We start from the raw sequence: 23110 nt of genomic DNA, 5'->3' as shown, positions 1-23110 counted from the left end.
TATATACATATTGTATATACTACATGTATATATATATATATATATATATATATATATATATATATACATACTACCTACATAAAACCATATATTTTGTATGCTATGTATATATATGTATATATATATATATATATATATATATATATATAAAAAGACACAAATATATAAATGTATATACATAAATAATAATAATAATAATAATGTATATACATATAAGGTATGTTTAATAAATTTAGTTATTTACTAAATATTGGATTTTATATTTTTGTTTTAGGTGGAGAGTCCTTCAGAACACACTTTCTTAAAATTTTAAAAGCTGACGATTATATACAACTGGTAAATACCAATATTTCAGTTTTGAAGGATTTTACGTTGTGTGTGGATATAAACCTCAAAATGAATGCCCAAGAATGGCCAATATTTACTTACAGGGAATTAGACAGTGACATCATTAATCCTGGGAATCCTGATTTTGGATTGGTTGGAAGTAAGGAAACATTAAAAATATATTTCTCGAAACATGCTTATGAATTTCAAATTAAATTACCAGAAAATTGTTGGCATTCTCTGTGCTCTACGTGGGATAGTGGAAAGGTGGAGCTCTATGTAAATGGCAGTATGATGGAAAGGACTAAGAATTCTGATTATGCTTCAAGTGACAATGTCATGCAAGTGAAAGGCAATGGAACCCTGGTACTTGGGATCAACCATATCATCCAAAGAGGGAGTATAACACAAGCAAGTATATATAGTTTATATGGAGACGTTTACAACTTCCAGTTGTGGGATTATACTCTGTCTCCAGAATTATTGACAAAGTGCTTCAGTGGAAACGTTGTCAACTGGGCAAGAAAATTCTGGAAATTTAAAGAAAACAGAGTCGATGAAGATAAAAGCCTTCGTTGTGGTAAGTTCCGTACTTCTCTGATTTGCCAGTGTGATCATCCATATTGTTGCAGAAGATTTATAATATTAAAATGTATTTAGTAAAATAAAGTGTCTTTGAGAAACCCCCCCCCCAAAAACCATTACATGGATTATTTGAAAGGTGTATCTAGGACAATGTTTGTTGTTTACCAAAAAACCTTCTCAATATATGATTGTAGTGATTGTCTATGGCAAGTTAGTTATGTGATACATTAGTCATTTTGGAACAGATATTGCGTGACGACTCATGCATTCTGTAAGTAAAGATAAACTCATGTATCTTTGCTATAGATTACCTTTATTTACTGACACACAAATTTGCATCTTCAATCTGTACTTTGAGAGAGATAAACAAACAGGACTTTCCAAATACAATGAGGTTGCCGTGTCATTTACACACTTTAGTTTGCAACCCACCAGTCTAAGATACTGGATGCTGAAAGAACTAAACTGAGAAAATCCAAGCAGCCAGTCTATAGATTTGTTTGTGACACTGATAGCTCAATAATGTCATAGGAACACCTGAAGCACCATAAGCACTACAGTGCACTGTAGTGTTAATAGAGCCCTGGCACCCCCTTCCATCATATAAATGGTCAAACTTACAAATTCATCAATAAGCTGCTCTGGGTTCTTCAATGAGAACAATGATTTTGACTGCAACATGCCTTACAGAAACAAATAATTGCTTTATCAAATTAAAATAAATAGAGTTTGGCAAAGCATGGGGGCACCAAAGGAATGCCAATGTGTTCTGTGCAGTTTAGGCAATTCCTCAGAGATGACCATTTGAAAACAATTTGACAACTTGTCAATCACTTGGTCACCTTAGCTTAACTCATTGGTTTAGAGCACTCACCTGATACTCTCAGCCCTCCCCTGCAGGCCTTAGCTCATGCGCCATGTAAGAGCTTTCTTCTCTCCTGGAGAATGTTACCTGCACCTGGTGGACCACAGGTATGTTGTCAAACCCTTTGCAAATTATAATTACTTACCCTAGAGTTGCCAGGATACTCCTGGCACTACAACCAGCGTAGCACACTATAGTGGTTATTGTGCCCCCATTTTATTGCATTTAAAACCAACACACAAAAAAAATATGTGTCTCTACTGAAATTCATTGAGAAGTCTATGAGAGGGAAGCCACTTGCACTCTCGACTTAACTCTTGGCACAATGAGAAACTTCAGATTATGGAGGACCAGATCCGTACCTGCTGCAACGTTCATCCCTATCTGCAGTAATCTTCAGGAATTCTTCTGTCAGTTCCATTCTTCTTCCACAAACCACAGCCAGTCACTTGATGGAATGTTGAGCAGATCATTTGCATCTCTCCCCAAACACCAGACAAGATGTAGTGAATAGAACCACAATGTATTTCATTAAAGGTGGAATCTTTACATATAGGAGAACACTAGGGGGCGATAAAATATAAAAAACGATAAAAATAACAGCTTTAATTAAATTACACCCACCCTTGGTGCCAGAGTGTCTCAGCAGCACAACCTCAATCAACGGAGCAAGCTGTAATGATTAAATTAATCTTTTCAACAGCTCTGCACAGATTATGAACATACTATTTATACAGCATTTACTCATTCCATGCCCACTCACATGGTTATTTAGTCAAATGAAAATTGCAAAGTGAATTCAGAGTGAATTTTAAAATTTAGGACAAAACAGCCAAAAAAGAAAAATTATACAAGTTAATTCTGTTTCCTCTTCAACTGTTTTTGCCTTAAATTTGAATTTCTTTGAATTCACAACAATTCTCACTTTACAGGGTTATAAGAGCCCGAATGGCTCCATACCGAAAGTGACTGAATGATTCGCAGTTGCACAGGGCCATTGTTCAATTGTGTAATTCGGGCCCGTTTGGCCCAGATTTCAGCCGGACTGAATGCCACCAGATATCTAGACATTTACTATAAATTTTGCTAGCACAATGTACAGATGAAATTAGATGCTCTATTATCTACATACAATTATGTTCTAGTTGTCATGGCAGGTTCTCATTAAAATATGGGCAATAAACAAATATCGGCAACAGGTAAAAATGTAGGGGGGGCGGGGCCTAGCCGTCGAGCAAGCTGGTCGCACTACACCTGAGCTCCGAGCAGGAACCTGCAAAAAAGCAACATAAATCTAATATATCGCGAAGAAAATACTATTGGGGTGCACCAGCAAATAGGCGTTACCCTGAAACACATTTAGGCGACCAGCCGGGCTCGGCGAGCAACGTTGAAGCTAACACACCGTGGAGGCCTACCAGCGGATGCAAGCGTGGGAGAGGCGGCCGACCTCCCTGCGAGCAGCCAAGCGGGAAACGCTGGGAACCCCGTTTCCCCCCCTCGCCGGTGAAGGATATCCCGGCACAATCGTTATGCATACAGACTCGACGAGACGAAAAAAGGAACCAGGGAACTCACCGGATCCTGTCTCACCAAACTACTACACAGCCAGAGCTAAGATGGCGGCTGCCATGCCGACGACATACGACCTACTAGACAACTATGAAAAGCGGCTGGATGAACTCTTCGGAGCCTTGTGGCAAAGACTGTGGGGCAGGGGGACGTGGACACAGGTGAAAAAGAAAGCGACCACCAAGCAGCAGACCTTGACACCTAGTGGCTCGTACCACGAGGCTGATGGGCCGCGGAGCAGGCGCCTAAGCAGCCAACCAACGGAAACCCAGGCATGAAGGAGCCGGCTTGACAGTAGCACCCTGTCCATTACTGCCCACCGCACGTTGCCACCCTACAGGATCGAGAGCCCAACCAACGAGAAGACCAAGAGGCCGGCGGCCTAAGAGAACGGCAGCCACCGTTAGGCAAAGGCGTTCTAAAAGTGGGCCCTCCCGTAACCTATACAGATGGGCCGCGGAGGCCACCCTGCGCCTCACAACTCGGAGTATCCAGCAGCCCCCAACGGACTACCTACAGGCCTCATCCACACACCGAGAGATCGACCCTCATTGTGGCGGGCAGGCAGGCCTACACAGCGACCCAAGGGGAGACAACCACATACCAGGAGCTGGCGTGGGTTAAGTGACTCTAGTGAACTCTACATTAACTGCCCTACTTATGCCGACCTACTAACTATTAGTTAGCTTAGCACAGTTGATTTTGCCTTATAATTTTCTATGACTCAGCCATAATGTGTTCCCTGGCACACCTTTAAGTTGCTTCTTGAAACGTGATGTAAACCTAAGTACCAACATGATTTATTTTTGCCCTAATTGTCTATATGCCTACTTTATACCAAACCTCCTCAAACATATGCTAAGATGTAGCTTAGAATTGTTTTCTCTTATATGTATAGCTTTAAGTACCAAAGCAGTCAGGAAGCTGCAGACAAACCTACTCTCAACTTGATTGTTATCGCATAGGCATATCTACTTAAGTAACTCTACCTTTAAAAATGTGCATGTTTCTCAAGGCCACTGTTTAACATACCTATGTTCCCATATTACTGAACGCTGTTGTGGCACAAGTTTATATTCTGTACCCACCCGCACTACAAAAATAAAGAATTTAAAAAAAAACAAAAAAAAAAAAAAAAAACAGGTAAAAATGTAACTAAATATCCAGTATCCCCATTCTGCGGGAACCCTTCAGAATGATATCTATACTTGCACTAATATTACATAAACAGGTTTATTCACCAAACTGCAAATTGTTGCATATTAAAAGGATGATTTGCTTTTCTATTCACCGCAATTTGCAGTTTAGTGAATAAGTCCCTATGATGGAAGAATACTATATGATACCGGGATGGATAATTAAAACACCAGTCAAACCATCTGAAAGGCATAACTCGATTACCACGAAATTATAGCAAATGGAAAAAATGTATTTGATATTTAGCGAAACATAACTGATTTGGCATAAATTCGCATTCTCAGCAACAGTAACAGTTTGTCTATTTTTGCCTACATTTTGCAGTTTGGTTTTATAACATTTCTGCGTATAGTGAATACATTGTCATTGTCATTTCTACCCAAAGTATATTCTCACCTTCTGATGTACTATGCTTTTTTTATAGAAAAATTGTATTCTGAAAGTAAAAAATTGCATTGTAAACATTATCTTATTCACATTAATTGTACAATTTAGTGAAAGAAATCACATCCATGGCTAAAACCTCATCAGCAAAATATACATATTAGTTTTGGAAAACGATTCCCACTGTGGTGGGAGAATGGAAGTTACTGAAATTCAATAGGAATAAATAGCTAACAGGTCACTTGTGTTTGATCTACATATGATAAATGAGTTTGATGTTTCGTAACTAAAACAATAGAATACTTCTCTGCTTTTTAATAGATAAGGATGTGTATTCGTAGAACAGGTTCCATTTAATATTTGCAGGAAAACACATTGAGCTGTCAGTAAAATGGATTATAACCTACACAATTTTCCATTTCAGCAAACTCTGAGGATATTCCGTCAACCGCAAGCACAACCACTCACAGAACATCTCTCGGTATGTACATTGCTACTCAATACTTCCTTTGTTTGACATTATACAAATGTTATCTGGACATCACCATCAATGTCGCAGAAATCTGTTACTGGGGCTGAAATGGAAGCATTAGAAGTACTTAATGGCTGAGGTTCATCCATACATAAAAAGGTCTGGCAACCTGAATCATCAAATTAAAAAAAAAAGAACAAAAAAATGTCTGTCTGTTGATATACAGGTTATTTACTGAAGTGAGAATTCCAAATAAATTTCAAATTTAGAGCCACAGTAGCTAAATGCAAAGCACATATGACTTATTTATAACTATTTTTTCAATTTGTTTATTTTTACCTTAAATTTGAAATCCACTTTGAATTCACCTTGAATTCTCTTGTTAGTGAACAATCGTGATAGACATACATACGTAATAAATCCTATGAATAAACAAATCGATAAAAGTAATATAAAAGAAGGATCGCTGACGTAACTCCCACGTACTAAGGAGTGAATTTACTGGTCGACTTTAAATTACACTCCTTCGCTGTGTAACACAGAACTAGACCTAAACGCCTGGCACAAACATTCTATCTCTTGGCAAGGCACAATAGTAAAAATGAATTTCCTCCCTTAATTCATTTTTTTTTGTATCAGATACTATCAGTCCTGCTCCTTGTGCCAAATTTTAAGACATTACAGGTTAAAACTGGATGCTATTCCTATTATCACTCTGCGCAGTTAGCAGAGATCCAATAACTATATTTCCTGATTAATGTCAAACTATGGGTAGAGTATATTTGGATATGATTTCCATTCACTCTATCTATGACTATAAATGAGCTAGACCCTTGATACCACACACTACACCCATATTAAACACAGCCAAAATGCTCTTGGACAAAATGGCTGAACAGTTCCCTATTGTTATTTCCCAATCACCATTCACACCTCTACTGCGAATTGCGAAGTATCATATTTCCACCTGGAATGGTCTTCCAAGCATTTGCCTGATTTGAAGTCAATAACTTGTCCCGATACTTTCAATTTTTCAAACAAAACCAATTGCTGCATTTTAATGAACTCCCCCACGTAGTCCCTTTCACCACCTCAGACTTTGTTAGATATATCCCGTTTCCAAACTTTCTAATCACATCCTAGAACACAGTAACAGGCATGACCCCACACTCAGTGTATGAAAGGAAACGCAAGCTCCAAAATCAATCTAGCCAAAATGTCAGCATCTTTTCTCCATACTACAACCCCCATTCTCCTATAGATATCTTGGCTTGGGAGAGGGATCTTGTTCCCCCATCAAAGTACTTGGATTGGTCGAATATCTGGATTGCGACCTCTACTTTAACTATATGTGTGAACAACAAAGAGCAAGCATTTAAAATGCTCTTTTGTTGGTAACCCAATAAAGTTTATCATAGCAGGAGCACTACTGAAGATGAGATCATGAGAGGGCTAGGACAATAGAGAGAGAGAAAGAGCTGGATCATTATACAGAGACATGTAATGTGCGGGGAGCCCTGTATTTCAGCTCTTTGTAATCTATCACAGTGAACCTGGCATTGTGGGATAGTTATGTTATTTCCTTAATATGCCCAGCTATGTGTGTTATTTCTCTGTATTTTACTCAGCTCTACCTGTTGTATGGGTATCTCTGTAGTCTATGTAGCTTTGTGTATTTTATAGGTATCTTTGTGTTGTGTCCAGATCATTTTATTGTAAAGTATCTGGGTAATTATTCTCAGCTCTCTGTATTGTATGAGTATCTATGTTTTGTATAGGGAGGGGTCTGGCGTCCCACCATCTTAAACCTTCACCAGCCACCACTGTGCATTACCAAGCCGTATTGCTCTCTCTGAGATTGTGTTTATCGAAATGTTTTCATTGTTTATATTGTTTCTCTCTGTTTATGCCACTATGTGAACAATTTGTCATACTGTACATCTGCATTCTAATTATATAAATAAAGAATTAAAAAAATAAAGAATTAAAAAAAAAAAAAACAGGTAAAAATGTAACTAAATATCCAGTATCCCCATTCTGCGGGAACCCTTCAGAATGATATCTATACTTGCACTAATATTACATAAACAGGTTTATTCACCAAACTGCAAATTGTTGCATATTAAAAGGATAACATCGTTACAGGACAAAAATGTGTTATGATGGGATATGATAATACAGGTTTATATATGGTACAGTGCAAACAGTGCTCTGGTAGCCTTTTCATTAGCAGGACTGTGCAAAGGACAAGAAGTCCTCCGTCTAGACTTCAAGAAAAGAGATTTGGCCAATGGCAGAGGAAAGGCTACTTTATAGTAAAAATGTTTTTTTTTCCTAAAGAATTTGTTTCAGATTAGATTCTGTACATATTTTTAAAGAAAGTATGGGTGTTTTGTTTTTTTTTGAAAACCAGAACATTCAAGGATATATTAGTTTATAACTATGCAGCTATGCAGTCTTACCAAAACTTATTCATTAACAGTCATTAGCTTGTCATCAAACTCAATGAAAGGTATACCGGAGAATGCAATGCGTGGTTTAAAGTTATCTTCTTAGATTGGTCAACAGCTTACAATGCTAATCATATTAAAAAACAGAGACATAATAAAATTATAGATCATTACAATTTTTCTTTTTTTTTTTTTTGTTAATCTTTTTATTTGGGTTATGTCAAAATGATGGAGCACATTGTGGGCACGCAGGCCCTTCTCAACATCGTTATATAAAACAGGCTTAACAGAGAAACAATGCAAATACATATGTTGGGCCAGTTAACATACTTTTCTAGGTAACATGTAACGTCAGTTTACATCCGGTGATAAGAAACATAAACCATAATTGTTTCCTTCAAGTGAAAGCTCTTCGTGTGTATTGTAAGGAACCTTATGCGTACATACATCTATTCAATATACATGAGATTGCGGGTGTGGTGGGGTGTGGAGATCTTTGGAGAGTATGAATACAGAAGTGTCATTCTTTCACATTACTATCGTCTTATGGTGAGTGTTTGAGTTGGAGAGTGGGGTTGTGTGGTGAGTCCTGCGAGGTAGCAGGAGTGAATCATGGTGTGTTGTGGTCCCCATGTAGCGCGGGGTTAGTGGGTGTGGGGGGGGGGGGAGTTGGGCCTCTCATGGCCTGTAGAGGCCGTTATGAGTGATTGATGCGGGACATGGTCCTGCGTTGGTGGTGGTCCTATTCTGGACTTTATCTTGTAGTGTAATGTCCGGATCTGGTCCCCTGTGCACAGTATTGTCGACATGGTCTCGTGTGTTTGGGTTAACGGGTATGAGTCATATGATCTGTCGTGCTTGGCCAGGGAGGGGGTGGTTCGGGGATTGATGTGTTTGCGGAGGGAAGTAGGAGGGTGTTGTGTGTATGTGTGGGGGAGGGGGGGGAGTCCACCTGCCACCGTACACGTTCCTAAGTTAGACTTTGAGTTACCTAAGGTGGGTACGTCATGGCCTATCGGTCCAGTGGTTAGTCCGATGTTCCTGCTCATGCAGCCAGGGTAAGTCCTGGACTGGGCTTTATATCGGTCTCCGGGGCTTTCTCTGATTGCTGTCTATTGTATATTAGCCGAGATCCGTTTGCCCCACACCGGCAGATCCGCCGGGGTGAATTGTTCTTGGGGTCTCTTATGTAGTGTGTAGGTCTACTGGACAGTGTCTACCTATTATGGGTGCGTGGGGCAGCGTCTCAGTCCCGGGTTTTCCTGTAGGTTTATCCAATTATCCCGTCTAGGAGGTGTCCGTCCCCCCTTCACGTAATGGGTGTAGGATGTGGGGCGTATTACCCGTGTCTGTTACCCCTTGGAGGACCAGTCGTGGGTTTGTCTCGTGTAGTGATTATTCCGCGAGGTTGGTAATGTCGTTTAGACCCGTCTCTCATCCGTCACCCCCCCGCTGCCGCGCACGGAAAGTAATCCACGGGGCCCAGAGCTCCGCACATTTCATACCTCTGCCCGTCTGTTCCGCCAGCAGGGCTTCAGCCGCCCTGATGTCTTCCACCCGGTGGATCTATTCCTCTCGAGTTGGGATACCTGTCTTCTTCCAGTATACAGGCACGAGTGCTTTCGCTGCGTTTAGTAGATGACGTAGAATGGATTTTTTATATGCCGATAATGAGTGTGCTGAGATATGTAGTAGCATTAATTCCGGCGACCAGACTATGTCATCTCCCAAAATCTGTTGAATGTCGGATTTGATCTGGTCCCAGTATGGGGCGATATGTGAGCACTCCCACCAGATGTGTATGAGGTTACCCCTATTCTCCTGGCATCTCCAGCACGTTGGTGAGGTGTCGGGGAATATGCGGTGGAGCATAGCTGGGGTTCTATACCACATGGAAAGTAGCTTGTAGTTTACCTCTTGATAGTGGGAGCTAGGTGAGCTTTTGTGCTGCCAGATCAAGACTTTGTCCCATTCCGTGGAGGTGAATGTTGTGTCCAGAGCTTGTTCCCATCTTCGTTTGAAGGCGTCGTTGTCCGAGGTCGGGTCAGTTAACAAGTACTGATAGAGGTGCGAGATGGTATTTCCGAGTGATACGCCATGGAGGCAGAGGGTTTCAAATCGTGTCAGGTCCCTGTGTAGCTTTTCCCGGTGAGGGAGTGAGTAATAGTAGTGTCGGAGTTGCATATATCTAAAGATCGCCATCAAAGATCGTGGTCGTGTCTCCAGCAGTGTCTCCAGAGTCTTCAGATTGCCATCGTGTGTGACCTTGCATATCGGTATATAGTCTGCTTCGCCTAGGAATGTCCAGTTCTCTGTTGGTAGTCCACCCCCGATGTTGGGGTTGTGCGGGATCGGAAGCAGGGGGCAGGGGGATGGAGAGACCTGTGGCAATTCCCTGATGTTTTCCCAGGATAGTAATGTCTGTGCCACAGGTTACAATTTTTCCAGTTTGCTATTATTTGGGAATAATACAAACCAACTATTAATTTTCTCCAAAGCTAGATATATATCCAAGACATATTTTGAAATTTGTATATCATTTAATTGCAGAAACATCAACTAGTGTGTTATCTTTAACAACCACAAAGATATCTGAGTTGCCGACTACAACCCTTATAACTCAAAATGCGAATGTACCTACTACTACCTCTTCAACATCTTTAGTAACAAGTACTTCTGCCGATCAAAATTCGTCCAAAATTAACTCTACCTTGGAACCCAATAAACCAACTGGATTTACAACTGTGCTTAGCAATATTTCCTCAACAAGTACTACCAATCAAGAGTCACAATCCATTTCCACCACTCCTAGGTTGGTAGACATCACCACCAATGAATCTAGTCTGAATACATCTTTACCGAAATCATCGTCAGCAGCAAATACAGGTACACAGAATTATTTTGCTAATAATAATAATAATGTGTGTAAAGTATTGTATAGTATTGTGTAAAGTAGATAGACCAGTTATTTTTGAAAAATGCATATGATGAAGATGTTTTCAAACAAACAATGTCCAATTAAAGTCCAAGATAAAGTATGGACATATTTTTAACTACATTTGACTTACTCAGCATTTGTTATTGTGTATAGAGTCTTTCTTGCTCATTAAAATAACACTTCAAGCACTATAACTACTACAAAGGCAGGGGTTCTGGTGCAGGTGTGCCCTTGTATCTTCCCAGAGTAAGAATTCAAACTGTTTAAGAGCAGTTTGACAACTCATCTGGGTTCCAACATGCAACCACCGCTGAGGAGCTCCTGTTTGCTCCATTGAGCTAAGTCCTGCTCATTGGCTGGCAGCTTCTGGTAGCACGAGAGATAAATGTGGGTGCCTTGCAGAACCCAGGTAAGTTGTGATTTGACTACATACTCTGGGAGTCTGGCATCTTAATCGCTACAGCATGCTATAGACGTTAAATTGCTTGGATTGTTTATTCAACCACTCCAATTTGAAATACATGCTGAGTACTCTGTTTTATGGGTTGCTGTTATTTTAGATTATATAGCCTTAAAATATAGTATTACATTTTCTACTGTGACTTTTAACATTATGATATTTTCTTCCCAATGTGCCCTATCTACAGCATAGTTCATTGCCACATTACTCAACTCTTTAAGGATCATTACTTATTAAAACATGGGCCCTCTGTGATAAAGAATAGGCATATAGTCACCTGCTTAATTAGCTTATATCGTTCTATACATCTCTGCTGTCTCTAAATGAGTGGCACATTCCATTTGGAATCAGATACTTCAGAAAAAACTGATTGTTACAATGATATAAACCATCACTAGCTCTTAAAGGGACACTCCACTAACCAACTACAAAATAAATAAAAATCACTGCTTAGTAGATATATCCCAAATGTGAACTTGTATGTATTTAACTATGCATTTTTTTCATTGAGGTAAATCTAAAAACAGTATGCAAAACCTGAATTTTTCTTGTCTGCTTTCCTTGCAATCACTCCCCTTCTCACCCCACCCAGACTTTCTGCAGCTGTCCAATCACAGACTTCCCTATGCAGATCAGTGAGAAGTCTTTGCAAACAGGTGCTCTGAGTCATTGTTGCCTCTTGAGTTTAGCTCCACTGAGCTAATGAAACTAGGAAGTTAAATGACCTGTTGTCTGCGTGAATGCCAAGGAGGTGTAACCAGCTTAATTTATAAAAGTTTCAGTTTCTATTGAAATTAGCATTTTTTGAAAAATGAAAAGAGGACACACTCCACACACATACAGCTTTTCAGCAAGCTAAAGTTGTTTAGGGGTCTGGAGTTACCCTTTAAGGCTTTAATCTTATAAAAAATGTTCTTTCCTACTAACTAGTAGTTGTTTACAGAAAGCTAACCGTATCTCTGAGTTCTAGCTGACAAAAAAGTAGTTAAAGCATAGTAGCTAAAATAAGCTAACTTTCCTAAACTTATGTTTTGAGAATATGGCAACTTCACTTAGTTGGCCCTAGTCAGCATCATTTGGCAATAGCAGGCCAATGGTAAATTCAGATTAAGGAACAGCACACACATAAAAATACAGTTTTAACTTTTACAAGGTAACATAAAATCACATATCTCAGCAAACAAATATGGGGATTCAGTTCCACTATATGGCCACAATGTCAAAGTACCCCAAAAGTTGGATCCTATGCTAATTTTTACATTGGAGACAAACTATTTAAATAATGCTAGTGCTAAATAAATATAGCTTAAACTAAAGTTCAATTAATTAATTAATCAATTGTAGGTGCATTGTTAAGATATATCACTTAAAGGACCACTATAGGCACCCAGACCACTTCAGCTTAATGAAATGGTCTGGGTGCCAGGTCCAGCTAGGTTTAACCCGTTTTGCAGTAAACATAGCAGTTTCAGAGAAACTGCTATGTTTACCTATGGGTTAATCCAGCCTCTAGTGGCTGTCTCATTGACAGCCGCTAGAGGCGCTTCCACGCTTCTCACTGTGATTTTCACAGTGAGAAGACGCCAGCATCCATAGGAAAGCATTGAGAATGTATTCCTATGGACTAGCTGAATGCACGTGCGGCTCTTGCCGCGCATGCACATTCAGCCGATGACGGAAGAAGAGGGAGGAGCAACTCCCTCACTATGAGATGAGAATTAATTTTGTTTTTATGAACTATTACAGGGAGAATTGAGAATTCAAACCAATAATTCACATATTGAAGGCCAGAGTAGCCAATGTGAAAGCATATGAAGACATTTTCCAGTTTCACTCTTTTGGCCTTACATTTGAACTTTACTTTGAATTCTCAGTTTAAAAATTAACCCTGCTAGTATCAGCCTACTTTAGTTATAACATACAATATTTCTTCCAGTCTTTCTAAACAAGAATACGCTCACTTCAAAAGGGAGAGCATACAAATGTCAAAGTTATTAGGATAAATAATAACAAAATAAATGCATGTAGAAAATATGACAATATCGCAGGAATAAGAAAAATAGAATATTATCTAAAGAGTCCAAATTAAATAAATTGCATATTATCAAATCACTGGGGAAACAACACATGTAATATAGTGTAAAGGGAAAACAGGAGGAACAAGAGTGTGAAATGATTGTTAGCAAACAAACGAAAAAGCGAATATCAAAACCGAAAGTTACCAACAGGACAAGTTTAATAAACACAAATTATTATGCAAAAGCTATAAACTATACAAATCTGCTTTAAATTCCTAACGTTTTTAAAGTCACAAGAGACTGAGAAGTGCTAAATTGCTAGTCACATAAAATGTATAATGCGTAACGGTATTTGGCAAAACAAATACGAAAACATATATACAAAGTATATTAAACGGTAAAGTGCTTGGTTGCATGGCGTGAATAGCTAAAGTGAGACTTTCTAAATTATAGTTATTTGGTGTTCTGAAAACTTACAATGAATGCACTGTATAATGTGCACTTCTCAATTCTAATATCCCGAGAACAATTCTAATTTTTTTTTTCCTAATAATTTGTATCATACATTTTGTTTATGACACTGACAACAATTGGTCTCCCGCAGACACGTTCATTATCACGTGTTTTCTGCCTGTTGCATTAACCATTTAAAACATAAAGTGCTTTCCTAGTAGATACCACAGGTTTTTTTTCTTGCTAATAAACAGCAAATTGTAGTGAATTGGAAACCTAAATGCAAATGTCAGGCTGAAATAGCCCATATGAGGCGACATTGTAGAATTTGTCCATATCAGCTATTTTTCCACCAAAATGTGAAGTTTGCATTTGTTTCCTATAATGTTTAGTGGATATGCTTAACATGATTATATTTGTTATGGGCCACATTTATATTCATAATATATATCCATTTTAAACCCTTTTGTAGAAAGAAGAATGTAGATATGATGATAGTAGACCTCCCAACTGTCCTGCTTTCTGTGGGACAGTGCCTATTTTAGGGTCCTGTCTCGCCATGCCAATTTAGTTCCCCAGTGTTCCACATCACAGTGCAACCACATCATTAGAGCTGGGTAGTGGGCTCTAGGATCCAGCAGAGAGTGCAACAGCAGCAGTCTCTGAATGATGTGGGCAAGCTGGATGCCAGGCTGACATAGCATTGTCTGTGGGTAGGCTTGCCCACTTTCCAAGTAGGCTGTTCATTCTGGGCATCTCCAGTGACCCAAGTTTTGTCATTGACAATGCCCCTGAAGTTCTGTCCACCTGTCCTAATTTCATACCTCCCAATGAGGGAGGTATGTGATAGATTCATCAATCATTTATCAAATGGATGAAATATAGCATTGACTTACAGAATTAAGATGTTTGAGGTTGCTGCAATACTTTTAGTTTTGAGGCTTAAAGTCTCCTGTAGATTGTGGGAAGAGGGGGATAGCATTTAGGCATTTATTACATCCCCTCTGTACAATGCAGAGGGACAGAGAAAGACCTGATGAAAAATATAAGTCACTCCAAAATTGAATCTCCTGCTGGAATGTGGCACTTGATGGAATAGATTAAAATTTCACTGCTTTGCAATGTAAAATGTAGGTGTGTAGAGTTGAGTACATTATTACATTGAGATAAGCTCATGCACTATTGCCTCCTCCTTTTCTCATTCCGTTTGGCTGTAGAAGGTTGGGGTTAATGTGGGGATCCTTCAGATTCCAAACTTTCCGAACCAAGGAGCACCTGAGCTATGAAAACCTATATTAGCATGCTCTCTGTGCATCTGTTGCTTTTGGTTGGTTTAAATTATACAGGGGGTTCTGCTGTTACCACTCACTCTGCATCTTCTGTACAGTAATAATTTATATAGCACCAACTTTTCCTCAGAGCTTACAGTTATAGAATTGGGATATTTGGCAACAAGTAATTGACATACACAATACAACAGACACACAAGATGAAGACGTTTACACGTTCTAAACCTGAGATGTCATGATTATTTCCAAGGAGCATGATCACATGTTTTGGCTTGTATATAAGGAGACACTGAATGCCTCATTGGCCTTCAAAGGAATGCTAAATTGATCGAACCACTTCCTATCTATACCATTTCTTTCTTTTCTGTCTTCTTCCTCTATATTTTACATAATGTCAATGCTGGTTAAAGGGACACTATAGTCACCTGAACAGCTTTAGCTTAATGAAGCAGTTTTGGTGTATAGAACATGCTCCTGCAGCCTCACTGTTCAATTCTCTGCCGTTTAGGAGTTAAATCCCTTTGTTTATGAACCCTAGTCACACCTCCCTGCATGTGACTTGCACAGCCTTCCATAAACACTTCCTGTAAAGAGAGCCCTATTTAGGCTTTCTTTATTGCAAGTTCTGTTTAATTAAGGTTTTCTTATCCCCTGCTATGTTAATAGCTTGCTAGACCCTGCAAGAGCCTCCTGTATGTGATTAAAGTTCAATTTAGAGATTGAGATACAATTATTTAAGGTAAATTACATCTGTTTGAAAGTGAAACCAGTTTTTTTTTTCATGCAGGCTCTGTCAATCATAGCCAGGGGAGGTGTGGCTAGGGCTGCATAAACAGAAACAAAGTGATTTAACTCCTAAATGGCAGTGAATTGAGCAGTGAAATTGCAGGGGAATGATCTGTATACACGAAAACTGCTTTATTTAGCTAAAGTAATTTAGGTGACTACAGTGTTCCTTTAAACGTTTTCTTGGGACTCATATTTGATAATGTCCACTTATCATTCTGTTAAACAATAAATTGTGCTCTTACGGTTTTGTTATATATTTTTTTCGTTTTATTTTGAATACATTTTTTCAAATGTTTTATGCTGTGTTCTAAATAAAGAATTTAAATTAGTATTATAGAGGATTGACCAATCCCTCTTGCATTAATTTTGCCCTTTGTCCACTATAAGGCAGTCCTCTGGACATAAGTGCCACATATAATTAAAATTAAGTACTTTCTTTTCCTTCCAATTCCATGTGGATTCTGAATAACTATATGATACACTGATCAGCCACAACTTTAAAACCACCAGTGTTTACAGTCTGTTTAATTTAGAATGTATTATCTACTGCTCTGTTAATAGCTTGCTAGCTAGACCTTGCAGGAGCTTCCCGTGTGTGATGGAAGTAAAATTTACAGAGCAGGATCTAAAAACATCTAAAGCAAGTTCATATCTTATTGAAATTTAACCATTATTCTATGCAGGTTGTGTCAGTCACAGGCAGTGGAGGTGTGGCTAGGGTTGCTTAAACAGAAGTTAAAGTTATTGAACTTCTAAATTGCAGAGAATTGAGCAGTGAGAATTCAGAGGCAAGCTCTATACACTAATACTGCTTCATTAAAGATGTTTTGATGACTATAGTGTCCCTTTGAACAAATCAAGTTTTGTAAACATAATTTAATTATCTTTAATTTTGAAAGTTTATATATATATATATATATATATATATATATATATATATATATATATATATATATATTAAACATTTGCTCACTGACAAAGAGATGACCAGTCTATAATTTTAATGGTAGGTGTATTTTAACAGTGAGAGACCGAATAACAAACAAAAAATCCAGAAAAACGCATGTCAAAAAAGTTATAAATTGATTTGCATGTCAATGAGTGAAATAAGTATTTTATCCCCTATCAATCAGCAAGATTTCTGGCTCCCTATTCTCTTTTATACAGGTAATGAGCTGAGATTAGGAGCACTCTTTTAAAGGGAGTGCTCCTAATCTCAGCTCATTACCTGTATAAAAGACACCTGTCCACAGAAGCAATCAATCAGATTCCAAACTCTTCACCATGACCAAGACCAAAGAGCTGTCCAAGGATGTCAGGGACAAGATTGTAGACCTACACAAGCTTGGAATGTGCAACAAGACCATCGCCAAGCAGCTTGGTGAGAAGGTGACAAGTTGCTGCGATTATTCGCAAATGGAAGAAACACAAAATAACTGTCAGTCTCCCCTGGTTTGGTGCTCCATGCAAGATCTCACCTCGGTGAGGAATCAGCCCAGAACTACACGGGAGGGTCTTGTTTATGATCTCAAGGCAGCTGGGACCATAGTCACCATGAAAACAATTGGTAACACATTACAATGTGAAGGACTGAAATCCTACAGAGCTTGCAAGGTCCCCCATGATGAAGATAGCATATGTACAGGCCCATCTCAAGTTTGCCAATGAACATCTGAATGATTCAGAGGAGAAATGGGGGAAAGTGTTGTGGTCAGTTAAGACCAAAATAAAGCTCTTTGGCATCTTAACTCACCGTGTTTGGAGGAGGAGGAATGCTGCCTATGACCCTAAGAACACCATGCCCACCATCAAACATGGAGGTGGAAACATTATGCTATGGGGGTGTTTTTCTGCTAAGGGGACAGGACAACTGCACCGCATCAAAGGAACGCTGGATGTGGCCGTGTACCGTCAAATCTTGGGTGAGTACCTCCTTCCTCAGCCAGTGCATGGCTGGAGCAACCGTTAGGCGAAGTAGGCATTTGCCTAGTGCGCAGGACTGCTGGGGGTGCCCACCAGGATATTTCCTAGTGGGCTCAACCCTGCCTTGGGCGTGAGCCACCACCCCTCCCCCCCAGTGCCAGGCCGATCCACCAGGCGCCCGAAAATGGGGGTGCCGATAGGAACCCTGTCACAGGGTGCCCAGGAGGAGGCCATTTGGTCACCTCAGGGCGCCCCTGAACCTGTGCTAGGTAAGGCAGAGCAGGCACCTGTTTACCTTGATGGCAGGTGCTTGCTCTGCCAACAAATCCCGGAGACCGGAGGAGAGGGGGACGGAGAAGGCAGGCGGCGAGGTAGGCTCTTCTTGCAGCTTCCCATTCCTCTCTTGTGTGCCCTCTGTGATTCCGGCAGCGGGAATATGACGTCATTCCGGCCCTGGCATACTACACAGCGCATTGGAGGAGTGAGGAGCTGCCCCACACTGGTCCCCAGGGAGATAGGAAGGCTATATGGGCCTCAAAAAATAAAATATGTGAGTCTGTGTGCCAGTGAGTGTGTGTGTGTGTGTGTGGCTGTCTGTCAGTAAGTGTCTTCCTGTGTGTGTATGTCTCTGTCTGACTTGGAGAGGACCTGCAAAGAGGAGTGGGACAAAATCCCTCCTGAGATGTGTGCAAACCTTGTTGCCAACTTCAAGAAACGTCTGACCTTTTGCCACCAAGTACTAAGTCGAAGGGGTCAAATACTTATTTCGCTCATTGACATGCAAATCAATGTATAACTTTTTTGACATGCGTTTTTCTGAATTGTTTTTTTGTTATTCTGTCTTTCACTGTTAAAATACACCTACCATTAAAATTATAGACTGATCATTTCTGTGTCAGTGGGCAAACATTCAAAATCAGCAGGGGATCAAATACGTTTTCCCTCACTGTGTGTAAGCATAGAGGTAGACAAGAAATATATTTTAACTGTCACTTTAAATGTTAAATGCCTATTCACAAAAATATTATTCTTCAGAAGCCATATCATGTTAAGGTATGCAAAATGCTTCAATATTTTTACATTTGGGGATAATGTTTCCCATAGAATCCTCTGTAACAACTTAAAATTGTGTTTATTTAAATTTTCAATGTTTTATTCAATGGTGTAATTTCCAGAGCAGTGACATTCCAACTTTAAAATCTGTATCTGATATTAATGTAACTGTATTATCAAATCTCTTTTGATCACTTTTTGACTAAAAGCATGACACATTAGTCAAAAAAGAAAAATTATCTTGATTGTCAGGATGCCTGTGAGGTCCAAATGTCTTCATTGTTCTTATCTTCGGAGCACCTTGGTAATCTGATTAGTCTCACCAGTCTCTCTGTCCTCTGAAAAGAGCAGCATTTGTTCCTTCAATTGCACCAAACTCCTAAATGCTCATAATCATTTTACACAGCAAAGGTGCCCAAATGGTATATTCACAGATGTTGTTTAACTACAACCACTATGCTGTTAGAATGCTGTAGTTTTAAAACATCTGGGAATATATTTTGGACACCCCTGCTATACAGAGTATTTGCACAGAGGTGAATTTATATTTCTTTGCAGTACACACGTGTATATTTACTTACATCTCCCCCAACCTATACACAGCATTTAAAGCCCAGCAGACAGTAAATGCATGTCTCCTTGTATAATACTACGTAAGTCTATTGGCTCCTAGGTCCTTTCTATGCTCTGGAGCAGAGATTTTTTTTTAAATGTGGAACCAACAAGAAAAGAAACTGAACAATGAATGGATTTATACTACTAACAAAACCTCACATCGTTACAATATATGTGTTTGTGCTGAGATTTGATGAATGTCTGTGTTGATTTACATATTAGGTGTCTGCATGTTTCAGGATAGAGTAATTATCAATTCAACATTCAGAAGTTGTGGAAATAGCGCATTTACTCGAATCTAATGCAACCCTTTGTTGGAAAATCTCTTGGGTACTCTCGATTTACTGATTGTGCTATTTGCTTTTAGGTCGGCCATTCTCTACTTCATCTACTACAAGAACTAGGACATCATCGCATACCTCTAGCAGTACTTCTAGTGGAACAACAACATTGTATGCTAACTATACAACAAGTCCACAAAACAGCAGTACTACCATATCATCTAATATGGATACTTCTTTAGCCACTAGTACTATAAAGTCAGATGGTTCTATGACCACACTGCAGTCAACTTCATCAACCCTCAATACTACTACTGAAGGTTCAACAACCACAATGCAGTCTACTTCATCAACCCTCAGTACTAATAAGGTAGAAGTTTCTACGACCACACTGCAGTCAACTTCTTCAACCCTCAATACAACTACTGAAGGTTCTACTACCACAATGCAGTCTACTTCATCAACCCTCAATACTAATAAGGTAGAAGGTTCTACGGCCACACTGCAGTCAACTTCACCAACCCTCAATACTACTACAGCAGAAAGGTCTATGACCACACTGCAGTCAGCTTCATCAACCCTTAATACTACTAAGGCAGAAGGTTCTACAACCCCACTGCAGTCAACTTCATCAACCCTCAGTGCTACTACTACTGAAGGTTCTACGACCACAATGCAGTCAACTTCATCAACCCTTAATACTACTAAGGCAGAAGCTTCTACAACCACTATACAGCTAACTTCATCAAGCCTCAATACTACTAAGGCAGATGGTTTCATGACCAGTACACAGCCAACGTCATTATCCCTCAATACTACTAAGGCAGAGGATTCTACAACTATACTGCAGTCAACTTCATCAACCCTCAGTAGTACTACTGAAGGTGTAAAAACATCTGTATCCAACACACCATCCCCTACCATTGAAAATGGGGAAACATCTGTATCTAATTCACCATCACCAACAGGCACAGGTACACAGTAAAGAATCACTAAAAAGGCTCTTATTTTGTGGTTACAAATGTATATACTGTAATAGTTTGTGTTTGAAAAGTTAAAATATATCTATTAACTCACCGAGGGGGAGAAATAAAACAATTAAATGTATTTTCTAAGCAATGAATTGCAGTGAAACGAAAACAGAATTACAAAATTTAGGCTAAAATAAACCAGCTGTGCCTACAGCTTAGTTGGGAAATTTCCGATTTTATTCCGCTCTAGCTAGCCTATTTGGAAGAATCCCAAGTCAGCTATGTTGAGGGCAGGTGTTTTGTCCTAGAATTTGAATTTCACTTTCAGTTCTTGACAATTCACACTTCAGAAAGTAACATTTTGTGTCTTAAAGGAAAACGTTTTTTTGACGATAGGTTGGGGTAGGGCATAGGGTCATGGTGATTTTAGGTGTTCCATTAAGTCTACTTTTGTCTAATGAAGAGCAAATGCAAATCTAACGTAACAATATGTAGCAAAACATTTTTTATTTTTTTTTATTATGCTTTACTACTATATCTGACATTTTACAGAATATTTTAAAACAGTTTTAAAACAGCTGTGTTTATTTAAACTTCCTCTTAATTGTTTAAAAGCAATAGAGAGCAGAATGGGCGCATTTCACCCTTTTCACCTATTTCCATTTCTTTTCTAGTCATTTACTTTGTGGTACGAATGGATATCACAATCTCCGTAACAAATGGGAATGATGACGACATAGCAAATATCACAAAAAGAATGGTAAGTCTCTTTCCACACAATTATAAAAATAAATAACTGAAAACATAGTAGCTTAGTATAATCAGTTGAATGAAAGCTTATTGATAAGGAAAAACATTTTCTTTGTGCTTCGTACATTTAAAAGGTTACTCCAAACACCATGACCCCATTCAGTGTTTTAAAGTAGTTATGGTGCTTGGAGTCTGTATGTGCGCCGTTTGAATTCGAAAAGCTGCACGTACAGAAATAAAGCTGGTTGGTGCTGATAAAGAGATAAAGCCAACTCCTGCAGCATCATTAGCCAGGCAGAAAAGAGAGTGGTTAAAGGATAATTTGGCCTCTGTGCGAGATCATAGATAACATCATCCTTGCTTCTGTCATGGTTCTGATCAGGTCAGACAAGAGACTTATGCCGGAGTTGACTTCAGGTAGTTTATTTGAGTTATTAGACATGGTTAGACAAAAGGTAACACTAAGAATAACAGGAGAAAGAGGGAAACGGTATAATAAAGACAAAGGGAGGAAGCAGAACCTAGAAACAGAATTACAGGGGAGTATGAAAATAGATGTTTAGGTAATACGCCCCAAAACAGGTTTACAGTAGACAGGGAAACAATTAGATAAAACTAAATAGCAATATAAAGGATAAAGCAAAACAGGTTAAAGCAGCAATTGAGGTGATCAGCCTCTTTGGTTTCTAATCAGAACTGCAGTTTCAGGGTGTTTGAGGATACTTGCAAATAATAAGAATGTATGTAATATCCAGGCAGGTCGGGAGGAAATCAATATAAAAAAAAAGTAAAGTATAGAAATAAAGCAGGTTCGTATTGGAGATCAGGTTGGAATACATCAGGATGGTTGAAGTTAAGGAAGGGTGGAGCAGGTTTTCTTTAGAAAGAGCCAGAAGACATGTCAGGTTCAGAACACAACCTCTCTTACAATGTAAAGGCCATGCGATGAGTTGGGTGTAGCCTTTTATAGCAGACTTGGCGTATCATGCTATGCAGGTGAGAGACACTGAGGTGACTAGTGGCTAGGGAGGCCACTTGTGGTGAGAAACAGGTATTATATGAAATAAAATTGAAGAAGTGAAACATGTATTTGAATTGTCAGTATAGGTTCCTGACAGTTTATTTCTTGTTTTATTTTTTTTGTGGGAGTGAACCATGTCAGCAAGAGTTAGTATAACCAACATTTTTGGTTGAAGTAACCCTTTACATATGCAGAACCTTTGTGTGAAGAATAATTGGAAGAATAATTGGGATATAATTTGGGATTATAATTAATTAATTAATAATTTATAATTATGAAGGAGCTATTATGGGGGAAAATTGCTGTAGGTAGAGTACTCTGTTGGTTTCCATAGCAATAGCTCCTTAATTAAACAGTGACCCATAAATACAGCTCATAATGAACCCCATAATGTTATTATGGATCAAAACTGAGGGTGACCTTTTCTGGGTGAATTTCCTTGATACATTTTCACTATCTTGAGCTCTGTAGATATTCAGTGTTTCTGAGGTCCTACAATGAAGTACAACAGATTAGATTATTTTTACATAGTGACTTGGGTCCCTAACAGTAGCATTTGGTTGTTAAGATAATCATTTGTACCATGACTGGAAACATTTGAAAGGTCGGTAATTCTAGGTTTCTTCTTCTGCAGAAATCCCACGGTTCTTATTCTTTTCTAATGTCCATTAGATCAACCAGGAAGTGTCTGAGCTCT

The 23110-nt window shown here is 39.0% G+C and overlaps 1 protein-coding gene across 1 annotated transcript in view; it reads left to right on the top strand.

Annotated features, from left to right (window-relative positions):
* ADGRG4 (adhesion G protein-coupled receptor G4) overlaps positions 1 to 23110 on the top strand; it is a 146182-nt gene that overhangs the window by 35697 nt on the left and 87375 nt on the right. The window contains exons 2-6 of the mRNA XM_063433434.1: positions 275 to 907; positions 5355 to 5411; positions 10403 to 10738; positions 19758 to 20645; positions 21317 to 21402. Coding sequence (XP_063289504.1) covers positions 275 to 907; positions 5355 to 5411; positions 10403 to 10738; positions 19758 to 20645; positions 21317 to 21402 — 2000 coding nt within the window. The remainder of the gene's footprint in view (positions 1 to 274; positions 908 to 5354; positions 5412 to 10402; positions 10739 to 19757; positions 20646 to 21316; positions 21403 to 23110) is intronic.

The sequence above is a fragment of the Pelobates fuscus genome, chromosome 9, assembly GCF_036172605.1.
Source record: "Pelobates fuscus isolate aPelFus1 chromosome 9, aPelFus1.pri, whole genome shotgun sequence".
NCBI classification, from domain to species: domain Eukaryota; kingdom Metazoa; phylum Chordata; class Amphibia; order Anura; family Pelobatidae; genus Pelobates; species Pelobates fuscus.
Note: the sequence above shows the minus strand (reverse complement) of the source record. Positions and strands in the feature narration are given on the sequence as shown.